General features: G+C 34.9%; 1 protein-coding gene across 1 annotated transcript in view; it reads right to left on the bottom strand.

Moving 5' to 3' along the window:
• Positions 1-3,619: 3,619 nt before the first annotated feature.
• Positions 3,620-22,457, bottom strand: part of LOC128158466 (glutamine--tRNA ligase-like) — a 30,624-nt gene continuing 11,786 nt past the window's right edge. The window contains exons 5-22 of the mRNA XM_052821322.1: positions 19,196-19,320; positions 18,250-18,319; positions 17,571-17,642; positions 17,162-17,247; positions 16,438-16,524; positions 15,198-15,297; positions 14,042-14,229; positions 13,221-13,351; positions 12,452-12,544; positions 12,003-12,140; positions 11,581-11,668; positions 11,170-11,255; positions 10,394-10,556; positions 9,815-9,907; positions 9,464-9,591; positions 6,373-6,439; positions 3,862-4,014; positions 3,620-3,772 (exon numbers count right to left, since the gene is read on the bottom strand). Coding sequence (XP_052677282.1) covers positions 3,635-3,772; positions 3,862-4,014; positions 6,373-6,439; positions 9,464-9,591; positions 9,815-9,907; positions 10,394-10,556; positions 11,170-11,255; positions 11,581-11,668; positions 12,003-12,140; positions 12,452-12,544; positions 13,221-13,351; positions 14,042-14,229; positions 15,198-15,297; positions 16,438-16,524; positions 17,162-17,247; positions 17,571-17,642; positions 18,250-18,319; positions 19,196-19,320 — 2,006 coding nt within the window. The 3' untranslated portion in view covers positions 3,620-3,634. The remainder of the gene's footprint in view (positions 3,773-3,861; positions 4,015-6,372; positions 6,440-9,463; positions 9,592-9,814; positions 9,908-10,393; positions 10,557-11,169; positions 11,256-11,580; positions 11,669-12,002; positions 12,141-12,451; positions 12,545-13,220; positions 13,352-14,041; positions 14,230-15,197; positions 15,298-16,437; positions 16,525-17,161; positions 17,248-17,570; positions 17,643-18,249; positions 18,320-19,195; positions 19,321-22,457) is intronic.

The following is a 22,457-nucleotide window of genomic DNA, read 5'->3' as shown; positions in this document are numbered from 1 at the left end:
AGCTACAGAATTCAGTAAAACTTTCCACATGTGTTCCACAATAAATGTTTTTGTGTTTTCAGATTTTATTTTCGCGAGTGTAAAATAATAGATTACTTGCATTTACTCTTCCTTGTCGGCGCCCTGTAAAAATCACGTGAATGGTTTAAATAAAAGACAAAACCAAACATTCCGGGTAAAATCAATATATACATTTCGTTTTTCTCTTTTTAGAAGTGGACAGGCATAGCCTACATCCACCTTGAGAAATGGACAGGCATAGCCTACATCCAGTGCAGTTGTTGACTTGTTGAAAAGCAGTAAAAATAATCTTAATCATTAAATCGATGTTATACTCTGATATTTCTTGCATCCTGTATACCTGAGTATCACAATATATACATGTACGTACGTTACCAGTTCTAACAAAAATTAAGCGAATGCAGTACGTGGAGGGACAGTGATATTTCAGCAATATTCCCTCAAAATTATGAATATACAACTATATAAGTTGGTGTATAAAATCAAACTCCCTGATGCGTAAGCCTCTACCTCTTCTTCCACAGAAGTTTTCTCTGACTCAATCACGTCCGCTGTCGTCTGCGCTCGTGTTTGTAGACTGGTTCCCTCTCTTGAAACGAGCAATTTTTCGAATAATTATTCAATTATAAAATGTTTCAAATAAAGTATAATGAAAACAGCTTACTTTTATAAATTTAAAAACAGAATACAATTGAATTATTCACATCGATATTGCATGCGCAAAACCAGAATTTTTTTCCCGGGGGGGGGGGGGGGGTCTGAGACATTTTTGGAGGGTAATTTTATACTTAAAATTTAAAGAAATTTGAATTTTGCAAGGGAGAGGGAGCTGGACTCCCCTGACCCCCTCTAGATCCGCGCATGTATTGCATCCATGGATATATAATATAAACTTATAAATTCTTCAATTTTCATAAGAGTTCAGTGTGTCTATCAAAATTGAAAACTTCAGTTTCGTTTTTTTTAAGAACAGCCAGATTCCACATACATGTATCAGCACGGTCTGTTTAATCCAATCCACCGAAGTATCTACACGGAGTCCAGGGGCGTAGCTAGAACTTTTTGATGTGCAAGCCAAAGAGAGCAAGGGGTCTGGGAGCCGCCTTTATGCCCCCAGTGGGTGCAGGGCAAAGACCTGGTGGGGACCAGGGGGCGAAGCCCTCGAAAGCTCACGAGTTTTTATGTTCTCTGCAGACAAAAATCTACGCTCTGCTTATGTGCACAAAGTATACTATCCAGCTGAATTTAACTAATTATATGAAAGAAGATGAGAGAATAATGCGGGTAAAATGCCTTAATTAGGACGAATAAGATACCGATTTTTTTTTTCAAATTTAAGTCTGCATGTATCAATCTCTGTATAAAGATAAAAGAAAGTGGTTAAATTTTGATACTAAAATATTTGGATTATTCTTTACTATAATAAATTACAACTAATACAGTAAATCTAAAATTTTAAGTCGTTGTGTAATATGTTGAACACTCAGCCTCTTTAAACAACTTTAACATTTAGAATATTTAAACAATAAAACGCTTTCTTCGGTGATTCATGCGGGATATGAAGATAGCGACTAGCGACATTGCAAAAAAATACATAACCCACGTTAGCGGGTTATGTAATTTTTTCTGCAACGACCCCTACCTTCATAACCCGCATGAATCATCAAATAAAGCATTTTATTGCTTATATTAACATCGTTTGTAAACAAATTACTGAATTGATTGTAAAGATTACGCAGCACTGTAATGACGGACCAGAATGGGATTCGAACCCAGGGCTCTTGAATCCTTAGTTTACAAACTTTACTATCTGGCGCCGGTATTCCAACCGGTCTGTCACAACATGCACTAGTCTCTTTCATTTTAAAAACCTTCTCTCATTTACTCCCTTTTTTCTCACCTTATCCTCAGCTTTTCACTCATTCCTTCTTTCCCTCTTCTTGCTAACCCACAGGTGGGGGAATCTCAGTTTCTTAATTAAAGTAATGCCAATACCTTGTACATTGCTTACATGACAGATTTTGTTTTTATCTCGTATCTGCATGTATGTTGTAGAGCCTAGCTTGTCAGATTTGCAGATCTAGATTTAACGTTCATATATTCGACGATCCAGAATTTTTTTCCAGGGGGTTTGAGGGGTAATAAAGTTTGCCGGGGGGGGGGGGGGGTCATAAAATTAATACATTACAATATTATGAACCACGTATAAAGGGCATACTATAATTGAGATTAAAATTCATTTCTTTTCTTAAAATTATTAAATATATTTTGCAAATAAACAGAAATCTGAAATTATCATAAAAAATTCATAATGCCAGAAAAGGGGGGCAATGTATATAAAAAAGTTCTCCCTTGCAAGGCAAAAAAGCTGCCATGAAAATAATATGTTGTAGTAAGATCTTAATTATCACAATAATTTTACACTGCACCATTCTGTTTCCCAATCTGTCCTTGACATTGCAGAATCACACACAACTGTCACAATCCAATATCTAGTAGTCACAATATAATATATTGTACGTGTACAATATCTAGTAGTGTTTCAGTCGTAAATGGTGCTTTGTAAATTGCTACCTTAAAGTGACAATAGTTCTGATCAACGTATCGGCTAGATTTTTGACTTATCAAGAACCAAGATTTATCATCAATCTAATTAATATTTAAAAGATTATTCTTAAATATAAAAAGAATTTTTATATGAAATACTCTTTTATTTTTTTTATTTTTCAGAAAATTCAAAATTTTACCTGATACATGTATTTCAGTAATGATATTGTATATACATTTATACTGCTGATAATTAGGTTATGATATAAATAAATTATTTTCTTTCACAGAGAATTCAGTAAATAATTCAGATTGTAACTCAAGCTCTGAATGTATGGCTTGTAGAAAATACAATTAAAATCAGTCCACAGCCTTCTTTAATTTTATTCTTCTCTCTGAGTCCAAATCTCACACAGAAACTCTTGAATTGTTAATAAATACGATCTTTGCACAAATATTCAGTTTTTGGCGGGGTCTTCTTTCAAAGTGACCGTCCTGTTGAACACCATCTACAACAGAAAAAAGAAATGGCTACTATAGATACACAAACTTCAAGTGCAGATCAGTTGGGGGGGGGGGGGGGAGGGGGGGGGGGGGGGGAGGGGGCAAGGCCCCCCCCCCCCTGATGGTTAATTCAAACATTAAATTCCAAAAGAAAATTTAAATTTAGCAAAAAATACACTTGGAACTCCTTTCCCCTGAAAACAAAATCACTCTTTGACCCCCCCCCCTTCCACCTCCTGGAAAAATTTCTGGATTTGTACAATTGTATATACAGTTGTTAGAATAATCAAACAGCAGAACTCCTGCTTGTCTATGATTTGTGAAAGGTTCTGTACGCTATGCAAAATACCTTTCCCATTCAACTGAAAGGTGTAAATTTTCCGTTTAAAGTTTCATGACCTCAAAATTACATAAGACTATATCACTTAAAAATAACTCATAAGTAATGTTACACCTGTTGGGTTGCATGTACTTACCTGTATGTAACACCTGTAAGGACCCTCACCTGAAGGTCTCTTTACTTGTATGTAACACCTGTTGGGTTCCTTACCTGGTGGTCTCTTTACCTGTATGTAACACCTGATGGTTCCTCACCTGATGGTCTCTTTACCTGTATGTAACACCTGTTGGGTTCCTCACCTGATGGTCTCTTTACCTGTATGTAACACCTGTTGGGTTCATTACCTGGTGGTCTATTTACCTGTATGTAACACCTGTTGGGTTCCTCACCTGATGGTCTCTTACCTGTATGTAACACCTGTTGGGTTCATTACCTGGTGGTTTATTTACCTGTATGAACACATGTTGTTGGCTTACCTTGGCAGGAGTGGAATCTCTGTCTACTGCGAAGAACCCTAAACGTTCAAACTGGAAGCGATCCAGAACCTTGGCATTTTTGACGGTGGAGTCTACGTAGGCCTGGGGGATAATCTTCAGGGATTCCTGTGGGACACATACAAATGGTCATCATTTAAGGCAATGAAACTGAGCAACAACAGCTTAATCAGTTGTCAGCAAATAAAATGTACACTAGAACCAGACCATTCTAAATTATCCAAATCCACAAATAATTTATCATCATTTATCATTTTCTACATCAATCAGTTGACATGAACAAAGAAACAAGAGGCCCATGGGCCACATATCGCTCACCTGAACAATAGTTCTCGTATCATTCTATTTTGCGATGGTTTATTATAAATTGAACTCTAAAAAAATATTGTAAAATTCATCCAATGCTCATTTATTTCAAGATTTTACCATACATTAAACAATACATTTAAAAAGAAGCCTACATTTTTGGAACATCATATCATAAGACCTAAGACGCTTCAACTGACCAATTAGGCATCAACCCAGTAAAGATAACAAAATTCTAAAATGAACTATAAATAATTATAAAAAGTGAAAAAAGGTCACTGTGACCCTCATATGGGGATATGAAGAAATGAGGATGCTTACATAGTAAAATAACTAAACGTAGCTTTGTATTTCTTAAGAACAATATTTCAAAACATTTTCACTATATCTTTTAGTATCTAAAAAAAAATAATTGATCAGGACTACCTTTTTTTCAATCAGGATCAGTTCAAATTTGATAAAGTGCAATTTTTCTGAAGTTTTTCATTTTCATTTATTTTAATTTCTTTTTAAAACAGTATTGTTGATTAGTGCTTTATGTGACTATTTGTTATTATTTGGATTTTATCCATAGATCTAGAAAATTAAAAGAATAACAATATTAATATAAATTTTCCGAAACATTGTTTTACTTAAAGTGACACGGTGACTCAAAATAGAATTTCTACTTTTTGTTTACGACAATGGAAATCAGAAGAAGGTTTGACGCATCATTAGTTATCATCTATCAGTTAACAAATAACATGTCTTTAAAACTCATCCGAAAAATGCATATGTAAACAAAGTGACATTGGACATTGTGTCATTCATTTTAGTGACACCTGATTGCGTTTACTGTCTAAAAATAGTTACAGTGGAATTGACACATTGAAAAAGAATTTGAATGTGAAGCTATTCAATGTCTGTGGTAAGCAATATGCATTCATAGAGAGCGCATCTTAATAAATATATAGTTCTTAAAGACATTAGGTTTCAATGAGAGGCCACTGGCTCATGATATTTGCCACGCTGTAATATTAACAACCTCTGCGCTTGCGTGGCTATGAAGTGGAAGGGAAACTTAATATTTTTGTGTTGGCCCAATGCTTAATTCTATTTTTCTCTTTTCAATTTGATTTATTTACTTTTGAACACCATCATTTTTCATAAATTCACCTTTTCATATTTTAAATAAAAAATGTGGAAATTGTATAAAAATTTGATATTTGCTAAATCATGAGTTTGTGCGCCACCATGTCTCTTTAAAAGATTAAAGACTTGAACAGAACATCTTTGGCATGTTTGTATTCATAATTATATTACACCAAATGAGACCAAAATTAAAGCTTTAAAATACCCTATTTGCAGTCATAACAATGAGTCCCATTTCATGAAATTCAAAAAATAGAAAAATATTTCTAAAATAATTGAAAGTCAATATTGGTCTTTGTTTGTGAAATGGTGTTTCATTTAAAAGTTCTTTATCGATCCATCAAATAAAATATTGGTGTGTTGAGGACATTAGATGTTGCATTTTCATCTGTTTTACAGACAAAACTAAACATGGAAAGTCTATATACAAGTAGTTCATCAATTAGAATGTCCTAATGGGACAAATACCCCCGCAAGGCTAATTTAAAATGGGACAAATAACTGAATTGAATATTAAAGGTTATGTATTATGTTTAGTTTATAAAAATTTGGCCCATTGATTTTAGAGAAGGAGTCAAAAATGTGAAAAGCTTATAGACGAATGGATGACAGACAACAGGTGATCAGAAAAGCTCACTTAAACCTTCGGTTCAGGTGAGCAACTGTTGAAAAATAATTCTAACAAGATATCTGTTAGCCAATGCTCACTAGTGATACCCCCGATCTGATGTAAATATGCAAAATAAGCAAAGTCGACATTTAACAGAAAGTTGGAATACGATTGGTACAAAAATACAATCTTCAATATGACATTCCTAAACAAATACTGTGTTAAAATTTCAAGTATCTGCGATAAATAGTTGCTGAGAAATCTTAGAAGAAATTTTGTTTGAAAATATAGGCTAAAAATAAACAAAGTCGTCATTCAACAGGACAGACAGACAGACATAGGTAAAACAGTATAACCCCTTCTCCTTCGGAGCGGGGGTATAAAAAGAAAACAAATGAACTTAAATGAACACAACTTACAGGGTTTATATCTGATAGGAAACCACCTGGAACTTCTGAAGGATCTTCTGGGTTCTTATGGAAAAATCTGAAAGGAATATACAGATGCTCTCATATAAAGTTCTCAGAACATTATTCATTCAACAGTAATTTCCTGACAATCTTTAATTCAATATATCAAGTTATTCATCCAATGTCCAACTATACTCTGTCCCAAATTTCTGCTTCCACAACTTTTTGCATAATGTTTTGATGATCAACAATACATTTGTGCCAAACTATAGTCTATCTGCTAGAATGAAAAAAGTCAAGATTTTTTTATTTGAAATAGCCCCTCCTCTGCTTCAGTTTTTTTTAAACAACACAACCAAAAATAAATGTCTATGGAGATATTGCATTGCAAATGACATGAAAAGTACCAGGATGATACTGTTGAAAAATTGAACGAGGTGTCCAGTATTTCCGAATATAGTAAAGATGTCAACGTTTTCCATTATAAATGTCTGTAAGAAATTTGTTTTTGTTCATGATTATTTCTGTGGTTTAAAATAGATGTTTACATGTGCAAATATGTTTCCTTATATGAACCATAGGGAAAGTCTATAGTTCAATTCTGTGTGAACTCTTTTTATGATGACACAATGATTTCCATACGCTTCGATTTCTTATCGCTTGACGGTTGCACTATCGTAAAAACACAATTATATTAATGATTCTGGAATATTGCATTGATATGGCCATTCTCAAATGTAAGTACACGTATGAACAATGTTTAAAAGTGCTGTTTATTTTTTAAATGAAGTGTCAATGAAGAGTTATTGGATTTCCCCTTTGTATCAATTCAAACTGACTGTACGTCTTTAACAGATATGTGTATTCCTCACAATAACAGGCAACAAAAGCCAGACCTAATGAATACCTCAAATACAGTCACAGGCAACGAAAGTCAGACCTAATGAATACCTCAAATACAGTCACAGGAAAAAAAGCCAGACCTAATGAATACCTCAAATACAGTCACAGGCAACAAAAGCCAGACCTAATGAATACCTTAAATACAGTCACAGGCAACAAAAGCCAGACCTAATGAATACCTCAAATACAGTCACAGGCAACAAAAGCCAGACCTGATGAATACCTCAAATACAGTCACAGGCAACAAAAGCCAGACCTAATAAATACCTCAAATACAGTAACAGGAAACTAAAGCCAGACAAACTTCAATCAGACTGGCTCATCAGGAAAAGTGCATATGTATAGAATATCACACTGTTGTTTTGATCACGGCCCTGATATCAGCCCGTGCAGTTGGTATCGACCCAAGCTGGAAGGGCTTTGGCAGATACCCTTCGTGGGATGATCAAAACAACAGTGTGATGTTGTTTAAATCATATATCATAAGTCAAAGACTTTTATTCAAATTCTAAATAAGGAATATCATTTATCATGAAGAAGCTATAGATTTTTTTCGGATTTACAAAACTCATTCCTTTTTATTCTATTTTATATATGTTAAGAACTGTTAGAGTTGTCAGACTTTGTTGACAAACCATTGTCGTTTGAAATACAGTAGAAGGGAGTCTATCATCTGAAATGAAGCACTATCTCCTAGAATTCAAAATTACAGAGAGAGAAACTTCCATCCTAAACAATGTCCTAATAAGTCAAAGTCTTTCACGGGGATTTCATAAGTTTCCTGCCAGATTCCATTCATAAAATTCCTACTGTTATAGCAAGGTGTTTGAGAACGTTCAAAAGAACGTCCATTATTTTTACAACTTAATTTTTCCAGTCTAATCTCTGGTTTTCTAAAATTAAGTCTCGTTCCATCCTTCTCTCTATCCTCCATAATATAAATGTTGATTAATATTAAATAAAACGTGCTATTGTTCTAAATACACAACCATTGTGTAGGTTACCTTCCCTTGCTTAGATACATATCACTCTTCAGCACTATTTTTGACATATTATTTTTCAATTTTCAGCAATAAATAAAAATATTAAGACGTGTAAGGTGATGCTTTGTATTATCTATTTGTTATTCTATTGTTATTACACAAACTAGTCTTAATTTAAAGCAAAGGTATTTGGGAAATAGCGATTTTAAATTTGAGGGCAATACACCCCCTTGACGACGGGCTGAGACAGAGAAATATCAGCCCCAAGGGCGATACAGCCCTAGCTTCCAGTTGCTGTCTCACCTTGTCCAAAACACGTACAGTGAAACTTGTATTAAGCAGTCACCTGCGGGAGGCACCCAAAGTGACCTCTTAACAGAGGTGACCTTTGAATAGAGACTTATATCTTATTAAAATAATTATCACAATAAAACAATAATGTATCAAAATGATAGATAAAGTAATTGATGTTTTTTATAGTATATATTATATTTACAAATAAGTACAAGTACAAGTACATAACAATGCATTGTGCATGCAATTTTTGTATTTTTTATAATTATTCAATTTATTGAAAAAAGTCACTACGTGGTAAAACCTTGTCACTGATATTTTCACAATTATAACACTAATTACTGGTATCTTCATGAGTACCGTATATATAGAAAACAAACACTTTTAACACAAATCAACAATTAAGTTTTGAACTAACCCTATCTGAACTTAAATCATATTATGAAATCAAGCAATTTTCTCTTGCTGCGGACATTTTTGACACCTATTACATTCATGTTTATAAAACAAACATTGTTAATACATGTTTAAACAATTCCCTTGATTCCCATTCGTATCTAATCTGCCAATTATGTTTTATAAATACATCGATTTATTTGGTTTCTCTCGCCTCAAGCATATAGTTATTGTTTACGTTTATCACCGACATTCGGAAGCCATGTTTTAAAATCCCTGGGTGTAAATCATGTGACCGGCCAAAATGGCCGCCTAATGCAAGTCGTCTGTACAGTTTCGGATCAAAATATGATGACCGCTGACCGCGTTAGACAGGTGACCGCTCTTTAGAGGGCAATTATATAGGATTTTTCATCGGGAGGAAATAAAATGACCGCATACGAAAGGTGACTGCTTAATAGGGGTGACCGCTTCGGCAGTTTTGACTGTATATGATATAAAATAAAGGCACATAATGTACTCACAATCTCTCGTAGAGCCGGACCTCACACACGAGTGGGTCAGACACCCAGTGTATGAAGCCCTTGGGTTTCTCTGTGTCGTTTGTCTTTTTACAAGAGGCCACAACTTCAGTCACGTTTCCACTGCCATCCTGAAACAAATAAACAATGTGCTGGAATCATATCAACACTGCCTTTGAATCTTCCTACACTGTGCATTTTCTGGTTGTTTGGGGTTATTTACGAACAATCTGAAGTTAACCCTCTCTATAATGACAAACCTTCACATTTTTTCTGCTATAAAAACATACCGGTAGTCTGGTTGTTTGGGGTTATTTACAAACAATTTGAAGAACTCTCTTTATAATGACGTACCTTGACAACTTTCTCTGCTGTGAGGACGTAGCCGGCATGCCTTAGCCCCACAGACTGATTCTCCGCAAATCTCTTATAGTTTTTGTCAGCACTCTAAAAAGATTATCAAAATTTTTAGATCTCAGTATGCAATTTTTATCTTACATTAGTTCTCAGATGTTGTCAGAGTGTCAGTAATCTATAGAGTTAGAGGCTCAATAGTTGTGGCCATTTTTAGACTGTATTGATCTTCTTTAGAAGAAGAGCTCTACATAAAAATATAGGAAAATACAATTCAAAAGGTAAAATATATGGATTTTTTCTTGACTGAGTAATAGTTTATATACACTAATCATATCTTAAAACTTTAGGTAGATCTGGGGATTAAGAGTTTGTTGACCCTCCAGCAACCTTGATAAAAAAAATATTAAGTACCAGTTTACATCTTACAAATTTTTCTTACAAAATTTTTCGGTTCTTGTCAGCACTCCGAGATTTTCAAAACTTTCTTTGACTTCAGAACCACTACTATGCAAATCTTACTAGAGTACTCATCTCTACTCAATTGCCAACAACTGTCATCTTAGAGCCATCATGTACCTCTCTGAAGTCGGACTTTTCTATGTAAATCACTGGTTTGAAGCTGATGCTGTGAGATCCACGCTTTTCGTCTGCAGGGAAGTTTGGTACGGTCAGTGATGTAGCCTGGTCCGGCGGAAAGTTTGTGATTGTCACCTTAAGAGGGTCAAGAACAGCCATTGCTCTGAAATTTGTGATAAAAAGAAATTATGTGGCAATTCGACCTATAAAGTCAAGAGAACATTTATTCAACTGAAACAACATCTAATTATTTAAAAATAATGACAGTTTAATTGTGTAATTTTAATGATACAGATGTAGCATGAACCACACACAAGATTAACAAAATGCTGTAAAACAATTTTTATTAGCTAAGTCTTTAATTCACAAACTACTGGAAATAAACTGGATTACAGCGACTAATTTTCGCCTTCAAACCTCACCTACATACTTGTTGTTTTATGTTTTTAATCCATAGGACAAAGACTCATTCGCAGTGAGAAATACTCATGACAACGAGGCTCTCACGAACCACGCAAATTTTCTCACGAATACAAGTTGGTGTACAATTCTAATCATACAAATAATCTACATCTCTTTTTGTCATCGATAAAACTCAGTTTAAACCTCCATCATATAAAATTTCTCATGGAGCCTTCAAAAAGAACATTACATGGCTGGTAACTGGATAGATTGACCTAACGGTAGGATGTTGTTTACTAGCTGAAATTTTTTTTTGTTAACACTAGATAGAGAAGTTCTAGATATGATGCTGTTTATTGGTGGGTTTGACTGACCTTGGAGCTGTGACATTGAGAACGTCCCTGACACAGGACTCCAACATGGAAGGGTCAATCACAGTCTGAGCCATGGTCACGCCCACCTGAAACAACCAATCAAAATCATCATCACATCTACTTTATCCAGTCAGAGTTCATTACTGGTCCAACAAACAATCATTTTTTGTCTTTCATTTTTGAATGTCGTAATCCTGTTTTAAATTTTAAAACTTCAACAAATAAAAAAAATATTAGATTAAAGGTGTTAAAATCAAAGAAAAAAAAATTGAATCAATGATATACAAGTCTACCATGGTTACTGGGGTACATTCGAAATGAGAAACAGAACAACAATAACAACATCAACAACTCATATTTAAAGAATGTGGTTTGAAGATAACCATTGGTGATGTAAAGTGTTTGTCTCACCTTGGCACAGAACAGATTGATGGCTTCCGGGGGAAACCCCCTCCTCCTGAGGGCAGTCAGCGTGAACAGTCGGGGGTCGTCCCAGTCCCTGAAAGAGCCACAGACTGTGTCTATAAATACGGCAAGTCTGTGATGTCTAGCAATGACTCATGTACAAAGTACAAAATCTAAGGTTACACACATATACAGGTGATCCATAATTATTTCTATTCTTAGATCAATCACAACTTGATTTCATTTCAAAATTAAAACACAATACAGTACTATCTATTTATCTTTTTTGGTCTCTTTTCCTCAAACAATTCACATCCATCATTGACTTAGATGCAGTGATGCCTTTTTCTCTTATTTTACTCTTATTTTACACACTGGACTCACTGATAAGTTGTGAACTCTCTCTCTCTCTCTCCTACTTTACTCACCTGACGTAACCTTCGTTGATAAGTTTGGCGATCTTTCGCTTGGAGACGACAGCGTAGTTCAGATTTAGTCGACCATACTCCCACTGTACTGGACAGTACACATCCAACGCATTACATAGCCAGTAATATGATGACCGCCTAACACAAGAGGAGTTTTACTTTAACATACAATACAACCATCTTATTTTTTAATAATATAAATCATGAATTATCATTGTTTATCGTTTTCTTATTCGGAATTTCTATTTTTTATATCAAGTTATTTGATGCCAAAAGAAATAAATTGACCTAATAAAAAATATCTTCATGTAAATGTGAATTAATGTAACATGTTGATCGATTTGTTGTTACGAATATAAAAGGATTTATCATTGAAATTTTAAGCCAAATTTCATCCATTACCGGTATTTATAAGTAAAAGATAACCCTTTTTCTTCTGGATTGTCTACCTTGATTGGAACTCTTTTGTGCAGAGTGAGTGTGTGATGTTTTCTATGGAGTCACACAGACAATGAGTGTAATCATAAGTTGGGTAGATACACCTGTAATAAAATCATTAACTGTCTATAACAAATTTAAACATCTTATAGACAGACATAAAAATGACATAAAAGCTAAAGCATGAATCCACCGATCTTTATTCAACCACAACTTAACATATTAACATTAAGCATAGTCGACATTAAACAGGAAGCTGGCATCCAATTGGTACACAAATATATCCCACAATATGGCATGCCTAAACAAATACATGTAGGGTGTTAAAATTTCAAGCATCTGCTATTTATAGTTGCTGAGAAATATTTGACCAAAATTTGTTTGAAAATTTAGGCTAAAAATAACCAGTCATCATTTAACAGGAAGTTGACTTCTGATTGGTACAAAAATATATCCCAGGATATGGCATGCCTAAATAAATAATTTGTTGAAATTTGAAGCATCTGATGTAAATAGTTGCTGAGAAAAATGCGACAGAAATTTTTGTTACAGATGGACAGACAGAAGGACAGACAGTGACACACAAGGGTAAAACAGTATACCCTTTCTCCTTTGGAGCGGGGGTAAAATTACCAATTGTCCCCTGTAGGCGGTGTTGGTGGTAGGGGGTGGGACTTATCTGACATACCACTTATTCCCTGTGCGGTGGTGGGGGTGAGACTTATCTGACATACCACTTATTCCCTGTGCGGTGGTGGGGGTGAGACTTATCTGACTTACCACTTGTCCCCTGTGCGGTGGTGGGGGGTGAACTTGATTCTGTAGGCCACTGGATCCTTCTTTCCCTCCTCTAGAGTTGTCTTCATCCTTAGAGTTGCTTCCCCTTCTCCAATCTTTCCATTTTTCATATCCTTCATTTAGATATAGCCAGAATAAATAGTATTACCAGACAAGTTTAAGTAGAGTGTCAGTATTAGATAGATGAATATAAAATCACTGATGACACCTTATACATGAGGTGCACTTGCAGTACTTATAATCTGTCAGCTAGGTTATGTAAGTTTTCTTCAAGTTATAAAAATATAATTTTTACTATAACTTCATTGTGTCAAACATATAACTTAAAGCCATAAATGTTGTAAAACGATAATCACTCTATCAATCTTACAACAACAAAAATTATCCTTTTTAATTGATACCAATATTTTTTTCATTCATACCAATGCATTATTATCACTGTGACAATGCATTATTGAATTCATATCAACCTTAGCTTTGAATAGATATTAAAATAAATCAAGTTTAACTGATGAGTGTGCAGTGACACTGTCATATAAATATTTGAAAACTCCAACTACAATAGATGTATCTCAATCATTCATTCACTCCTTTAACACCCCCCCCCCCCCCCCCCCCCCCCCCAACCAAACATGCATAGAGTGGTCCGATTGACAGACCACAACCTGTGGGGGATCCTCTATAGGGCGGCCCATCCATCTCATCCACTATCACTCCCATTCCCTCCCCAACTGTCAAAGTCCAACCTCAACCTTCAACACAACCCCCCCCCCCCCCTCAAAGACTAACAGATTGTGACCTACTTCAAACAGTTGCAGTGACTCCTCTATGGGGCGGTCCCTCCATGGGGAGTCCGGCGTATCAAACCCCTTCAGATCCTCAGACTTCATGTGACACACGTAGGCGTGGCCACGCTTGATCAGATCAACAGCGTACGCGTAAAGTTTGTCAAAGTTGTCCGAGGCGTGGGTCACCTGGAATGGCTTGTACCCTAAAGGAAAACAAGTTAAAATAATTACAGCAATCGATGTAACAGAAGTATTGTTATATAACGGTAAAAATAATTTGATTATGTTTTATTGAAAACAAATCTAACAGCTTGTCATGCTCAGAATAAACAAAAAATTCTAAAAGATTCTGGACAATAACATGTACTATACACAGTGATGGTGTACTGAAAAAGGGCTTTAGAGTTAGTAAATGTTTGGTAAATCTTTTATACCATAATTTGCTGAATATAATTCATTGTGTATATTTGGGTTTCAAATTTGTGAAAAAAGTAGTTTGGGTGTATGATGCTCACTAACACTGTTGACAAAAATGTTAAGGTGGTTCAGGGAAATGGGGAAAATTTTATATTCAGGATGTGATGTTTCTGATGCGGATTTTTTAAAAGTCTTGACTTTCTGCATAGCGGTAATCTTCAAACATCTTGAAGGGCTGTGGTATGCTAACCAGACCAGGCCTGATATCGTAATCTTTTGCACAGATCTATTGATAACATCTGTAATGGCAGCCTACAGGGAGATGGTGAATGCACAGCTCTGATTGCCAAGTAAACAGTTTATATTAATTTTACAAGGCTATTTTAATTTAATTTATCTAGTAACGAATAAATAAGGGCAAACATTTTCTGCTAAATACGCCCAAACAATAATTTAATGTTTTAAAAATGTGGTAAACAAACAGAGGTAATGTTACTGATTAACTTGGTTCCGGTACTTTAAAAACCTATTTCTTGTGCGCATATAGCTGGCGATGCAGAAGAAAAATTTGCATAAAATGCCATACTGGACTATCGCTAGAAGACTGTCAAGCATGGCTCAATGCCTTAAAAAGTGTCAAAATTCTATTTGGGTGTATATTACGCACCCCATTTCTCGCAAAGAAGTTTTCTAGAAAAAAATGTGTATTATATTTGGCAAATTACGGTATTCAAGATAATGGACATCATCTTACCGAGCCACTCCACCATGTTTTTGATGGCAGTGAAGAATTTCTCCTCTTCTTTCTCAGGGTTGGTATCGTCGTATCTCAGATACGTGTTTCCGCCGTGCTTCTACAATGTCAGATTCATAATAACATGTCAAAATTGGTATCAATACAAAAATGGTTTATATGGACCAAATTGACAATTAAAGCAATATGAGCTGTATTTTTTAGAATTTATTTTGTTGCAAAAACCTGCTAGTATGATAAGTCTACATGTAACTTAAACTTTTATGATAAATAAGGTTTGAAAAAATCATTAATATTTGTCAAAGGAGATATTTCTCTTCTAAGGAATATATAGCAAATCAATTTTTGTACAGGACGACAATAATTCAATTTTGCTCCAAATAAGGCTTCTTAACAGCCTTTTCCACAAAAATATGGCTAACAGAAATTTAAATACTATGATATTTTTGTCATTTAGGTCGAAAAGAACATTTTAGTAAAAAAAAAATTCACCATGAAAAATGCAGCTCATATTGCTTTAAACCAATTTTGCAAAAAAAAATTATGAGTCACATACTATTAAGTCTCGTTTTTAACACACACTTTTTTTTCAGCCAAGATTTGAAAGTGTGAGGCGCTTGTTAAACATAGAAACAAAATTTTATTCCTTTTTTTCAAGCCGTGATTCTGAATACTGCAGGAGAATGACTGCTGATATTGTATGTTATGCAAGTTGCATGAGAGTAAACTAAACTTACTTTGTCCAAATACCTTATTCTTAATTTTATTTCCACATATTTAAAGAAACGTTTCTTCACAATGTTTATAATTTAACATTTATCAAATAATTAGAATAATTAATCAGTTAAATCATTTTTGTTGTTGTAGTTTTGGTTTTGATCGACAAACAATATTACTTTTCAGCATTTTGAATACATTATTAACACATGCATATTGATCACTTTTCAAAATTTTCAATTAAAAATTTCTTCTTTTTTAGGGGTGCATATTAAACAAAGAAACAGCTTTTTTTATCACCCAACTTTGGGAGTGTGTATTATACACAGGTGCATGCAATAAACAAGATTTTACGGTATAAACATGATAAATGTTGAATTCATTTTCATTTTGTTTTTATAATGTCTTATTTTTTTTTTTCAAATCTACTTTTAGCTTGAAAAATGAACCAACTTTTAAGCAGTCAAACATCTTTAATTCCATTATTTCATTAAAAGTTTTCTGAATGCCAATTCACACTGACCTTTGCATACCCAAAGTTGAAGTTGATGGCTTTGGCATGCCCAATGTGGAGGATTCCATTTGGTTCTGGTGGAAAACGGGTGTGAACCTGCACAGTGACAAAGGTCAGATTCTAATTCATCTACAGGTAATTTGTTATACCTCTAAGAGATATTGAAAAGCTTTCCAACATATGCACATTCCAAATCTCTGTTCTTACTTTTCTCCAAATCTCAGTACTTATCTTCCCACAATTTCAATTCTAATCTTCCATAAAATTCTGTTTTCACCTTCCCTTCAATCTTGTACAGATGATTCTGTAGTTATCTTTCCCCCATCTCATCGAGATGATTTTTACCTTTTCCCCATCTCATCGAGATGATTCTTACCTTTTCCCCCATCTCATTGAGATGATTCTTACCTTTTCCCCAATCTCATTGAGATGATTCTTATCTTTTCCAGTTTTTCCCAATTTCAGTGAGATGATTCTAACCTTTCCTCTTATCTCCGAGATATTATTTATAACTTTCCCCAATCTTATTAGAAACGATTTTTAACTCCTCCCTATCTCAAGAGATGATTCTAAACTTTTCTGCAATCTCAGTGAGAGGATTTTTACCTTTCCCGCAATCTCAGTGAGACGATTTTTACCCTTCCCCCAATCTCAGTGAGACGATTTTTACCTTTCCCCAATCTCAGTGATATGATTCTTACCTTTCCCCCAATCTAAGTGAAACAATTCTTACCTTTCCCCCAATCTCGGTGAGATGTTTCTTCAGTAGGTCCATTGTGGATGGAGTGATGACATAGCCATCTGTTTTATAGTTCTCTCCTACAGGAAGATACACACAATGTCAAGGACGTTAATACAAAGGATGACAACTCTTCAAGGACAGGTCAAGGTCATTAATCAGGATACACTCTGTTCCTACATACTGATTGTCACTAATGAAAAGTTTTAAAGTTTGCCTTAATAATACAAAAATGAAACAGCAAATGTCTTCTGTTCTTTGAATTCCAATTTATGGAATCTAGGATTCTTTAAGTCACCATATTATTATCATAAAGAAAAGACTGAGAAAACAACACATGTATCTAAAATCAATGTGACTGTCCTTCTGTTCCGACAACAATCCTTTCTCTAGTATTATATACCGGGTTTATGGAACTTCATGGCCTGCCCCATTATCTCCATGAAACTCTTCACCTCTCCAGCATCACTCACAACTGTGAAAGAAACAAGAAAAATGCAAATCCAATGATGTCTAATTTCACAAACAATACTAAAATTGTTTATTTAGATAACTTCATTAACTTCTGAGACAGATTAATTAAAATGGTAGCATATATATGCAAATTGAGTGGTTTGTTTATCACTTGTGTGTACATAAAATTGTAGATGAAGTTTAACACTGTTTTATGACCTACAGCTCTATAAGTTACTGTGGTTTTATTAGTATTCATGGGTATGAATTTTCGTCGATGAAAATCACAGTTTCAATGATACCTAAATTTGTGGCCAATGACCCTATTGATACAAAATATTCATAGAAATTGCACTTCAATGAACACTTTATATCATGGATCAACTTAATAACAAAATCGACGAAAATTGGTATTCAGCGAATATTGATGAAACCACAGTATTTTGGTGAGGCAGAATGATCAACTCTGTACACAGAGGAAAATTGTGAATTACTGATTCAACTTATAAATCAAGAGCCGCGATTCTCAACAGTGTGCATACCATGCAGGTACACATTGTCTGTTACTTACCAGTTATATATTTAGAGTCTGAATTATTCATACATACATATTTACTGTAATTACTTACAACTATCGGTGGGTGGGAACTCTTTCTTCGCTCCCTGCTTGGCCCCACTGTTGTTCTGTTCCTTAGTAGCCTACACAACAAAACAATGGAAAAGATACAGTGATAGCACATAACTTACAACCCATCTTTAACAGTCAAACCTTAGACAAACTAAAGGGGCCAAGAAAAGACTCTGAGTTATAATGATTGAGAAATTCAGTATTGTGGTTAAAATGCAGAGAGATAATGTGATAAAGACTAAAATTACTCATTCCAAAATATCCATGATCATATCCAATATAGCAAAGTTTGAAATACCAATGTTCATACCCCTATTCTGTTTAGCCTAATGGTTCAAAACCTGATATCCTACTCTTGCATATTGGCTGGTTTTTCTAAGTCTTACAACTTTTTGTTGTATGATTTTTTTGCATTATCTCATCTTTTTATCAACAGGGGTTTTTTAAGCCTATTGCCTTTTGCTAGGTTTTATTTTCCAAGTTGTATTCAGGTCTCTTGATGTAGCTGGGTTTTGGGGTTGTATTCAGGTCTCTTGATGTAGCTGGGTCTTGAGGTTGTATTCAGGTCTCTTGATGTAGCTGGGTTTTAGGGTTGTATTCAGGTCTCTTGATGTAGCTGGGTTTTGGGGTTGTATTCAGGTCTCTTGATGTAGCTGGGTCTTGAGGTTGTATTCAGGTCTCTTGATGTAGCTGGGTTTTAGGGTTGTATTCAGGTCTCTTGATGTAGCTGGGTTTTAGGGTTGTATTCAGGTCTCTTGATGTAGCTGGGTTTTGGGGTTGTATTAAGGTCTCTTGATGTAGCTGGGTTTTGGGGTTGTATTCAGGTCTCTTGATGTAGCTGGGTTTTAGGGTTGTATTCAGGTCTCTTGATGTAGCTGGGTTTTGGGGTTGTTGTATTAAGGTCTCTTGATGTAGCTGGGTTTTGGGGTTGTATTCAGGTCTCTTACCTTCTGTTTGACTGGTTTTTCTAGGTCCGCCTCTGTCTTTGGACCCAGCAAGTCCAACACCTGCATATCTACCTCATTCTTCACAATCTTGCCGTCTGCAAACTTCAGCTTAGATCGAGCTTCACCTAAAGGTGAATTCAGACACCAAAGTTGTTATCTCCAAACAAGAGAGTCAATACCATCTAACATTGCAGAAATTGATCACTATGCATAGTTAGGCGAGAGAAATTTAATTTTTAGTTTTACGGATTTTTTTGTAAAAAATTTGGGTCGGAGGAGGGAAAATAAAAAAAATAAAAAACTGGGGGCAAACTTTTATTAATCAAAGTTACATATTATTTGCTTGAACTTATAATATTAAGTTTAATTTGTCCACTATCTATTGTGTACTTTGTGTTTGTTTCAAGATCATTGGTATTAACCTTACTAAACTTGTTCAGGATGACATATTTTCTTTGCTTTTCATAAAAACTTTTAAGCCAAACCATGCATGGCTGACCTCCATCTTAAATACTCCATGTTATAGAGACGCTTACACTTGATTTTATAAGCTCCCTTTGTCAAACGTTTTGCAGATTTCAAATAAAATAAAGTAATTTTAAAACCAAGATCGGTCAAACTTGAAAATTCCGGAAAAATTTCCGAAGATACGAATTTTTTTTTCATTATTTTTTTTTTACAAAATCGGAAAAATTGGGTCGGCGGATCCGTAAAACTAAAAATTAAATTTCTCTCGCCTTACTTAATTTACCTCATCATCATAAACGCACTGTCAGTCTCCCATATATGCATAAGCTTACTGACTGTGGGCCAACTTAATGAACTTTTCTTGTTCACATGAATAATTCTTGCCTTATTTTGATTGGCTCCTTCACACTTTCATTGAAGAAATTTTACCAATCATATTAATCTGGAGCATGCATCTATCAAAAGCATGTTTTCATAACATGATTGTGTGTGTGTTATTACTGTTAGTGATGAGAATCGGTGAGATTTTCATAATTGATAATTGGTTTCCCGCAACTAACTAATTATCGATTATAATCGGAAATTTTTAAAAAATAAATGTAAATAAACAAGTAACAAGAACAGACTCATTACTAGGCTTTCGTAATTTGATTTACTTAGTATTTCTAGCGATAAAAAAAACTATATTCAAAAGATTTTCCTTTGTAGGCAGTCCAACATTAATTTTCTTGAAACCAAAATGCGTCCAAATTCTAGAATGTGCTATATTTCCCGAGTAAGAATAGCGAGCTCGTCTGACTTGTCAGCAATTTTCAGACCGCGCGCCTTTTTAGGGTTTAGATAGTTTGCGTCTAGAATATTCTGTTCATGATATGTGCTCGTTGAAAGGGAAAAAAACCTTAACCGATTAATCGTAATGAAACCTTTTATGATCGAGCGCTTAGAATGCGATAACAATCGATTGATTTTCGATTATAATCGATGATTGGAACATCACTAATTACTGTACCTCTAAAAACTAAAAAAAGTTGGCTTTCTTATTGGTGAATTAAGAATAATAAACATTTGCAACAAAAAGGTTCAGTGAGTTGGCCAATGGTCTGCAAGCATAACAATATATCTGCGAGCCAATGCTAACTAGTGATATTACATTTTAGAATAAGTTTTTTCGTTATGTCACAAATTAGATAATTTTATTACTATGCCCTGAAAATTGCTGAATAACACCGGAAATAGTTATATTGCCCTCCCGGAAAAAGTTATATTTCACAGGAAATGGTTATATTGCCTTCCCGAAACTGTTATATCATCCTTGCATGCAATCATTCTGCATATTAATTACATCGGGTTCGGAATTTAGCTAAGCAAACGTATACAGTTCCTCAAAAATCGGTGACAGGAAAGCCTGGTCAGTAGTGTTATGTCGCCCTCTGCCTTCGGCATCAGGCTACATAACGTTCCAGGGCTTTCCTGTCACCTCGGGGCAAATATTCTGGTATGTCGCCCTCAAAGCCATGTAATACAGTGGGGCCTCAGATATCCGGATGCCAGATAACCGGACGCTTCAGTTTACGGACGATTTTATTTGGGAACAGATTTTTTATATGTTATTTTGTCTCATTTATCCGGAATTCCGCATTCCGGATCCGGACGGTCTGTTTTTACCACAAAACACTGATTTACTACTTATCTTGCTTCATTTAAGCGGACGGTAAAATTTGATGATACCATACTCAGTACAAAAAATTACCCCTGTCAATTAAGTTTCACACCTTTTTTACATGCTAGATCCTCATGAGTAGCTTGTATAAAAACACTGACCTCCCAAACCACTTTCAAAAATTGGAAAATTGCGAACAACAGTGTATCACACACATATCACACTTGGACACAAAGAATTTAGCTAGATTCGGTTATCATTATTAGCCGGTTAATATTTCATGACAAAACAATAAAATAAAGCAGAGTTCTTTATATCTAAAAACGTTCATATCAACAGACAACTCTAGCATGTGTTGCTATATGGTATAAAAGGCAAAAAAAACAAGAGGCCCATGGGCCACATCGCTCACCTGAACAGCAGTTCCTTGTAACATTACATTTCGTAGCATATGCTTTTTCTATTTTAAACATTGAACCCCTTTCTGGGGACCCAGTAATGGTCCGAGGTTTATGGTTGGCTTGAACAACATAAATAGTAACATAGGAATGAAAATGTGTAGCACTGCAGTGGGACCGCACGTACACAACCTGAAAAACTGAACGTAGAAGAGTTCCACTTCAAGAGGAATAACTCTCAGACTGTACAGAACATTAAGAAAGATAACTCTTGGTTCCACTACATTAGAGTTTACACAATTTGAGGATCCTTGCATAGTAATCTCACAAACTGTAGCATTATAGTTCTCGAGAAGAACTATTTAAAAAACATTTTCAATATATCTTTCTATGTTAAACTTTGAACCCCTTTTGGGGCCACAGTATTAGTCCAGTGCTAAAGTTTTAATTATTTGGAATCTGCATTATTTAAGGATGCTTGCGTAGTTATCTCACAAGCTGAAGCATTATAGTTCCCTAGAAAAAGATTTTTCAACATTTTCCCTCTATATTTCTATGCTAAACTTTGAACACCTCTTGGGGCCCCAGTATTAGATTGAGGTCACGGCTTTTATAATTTCGAATCTACACTATTTGAGGGTGCTTACGTAGTTATCTGACAAATTGATGCATTGTAGTTCTCGAAAAGAAGATTTTTAAACATTTTCCATATATACCGGTACTTCTACATTTCACT

Source organism: Crassostrea angulata, chromosome 8, assembly GCF_025612915.1.
Source record: "Crassostrea angulata isolate pt1a10 chromosome 8, ASM2561291v2, whole genome shotgun sequence".
NCBI classification, from domain to species: Eukaryota; Metazoa; Mollusca; class Bivalvia; order Ostreida; family Ostreidae; genus Magallana; species Magallana angulata.
Note: the sequence above shows the minus strand (reverse complement) of the source record. Positions and strands in the feature narration are given on the sequence as shown.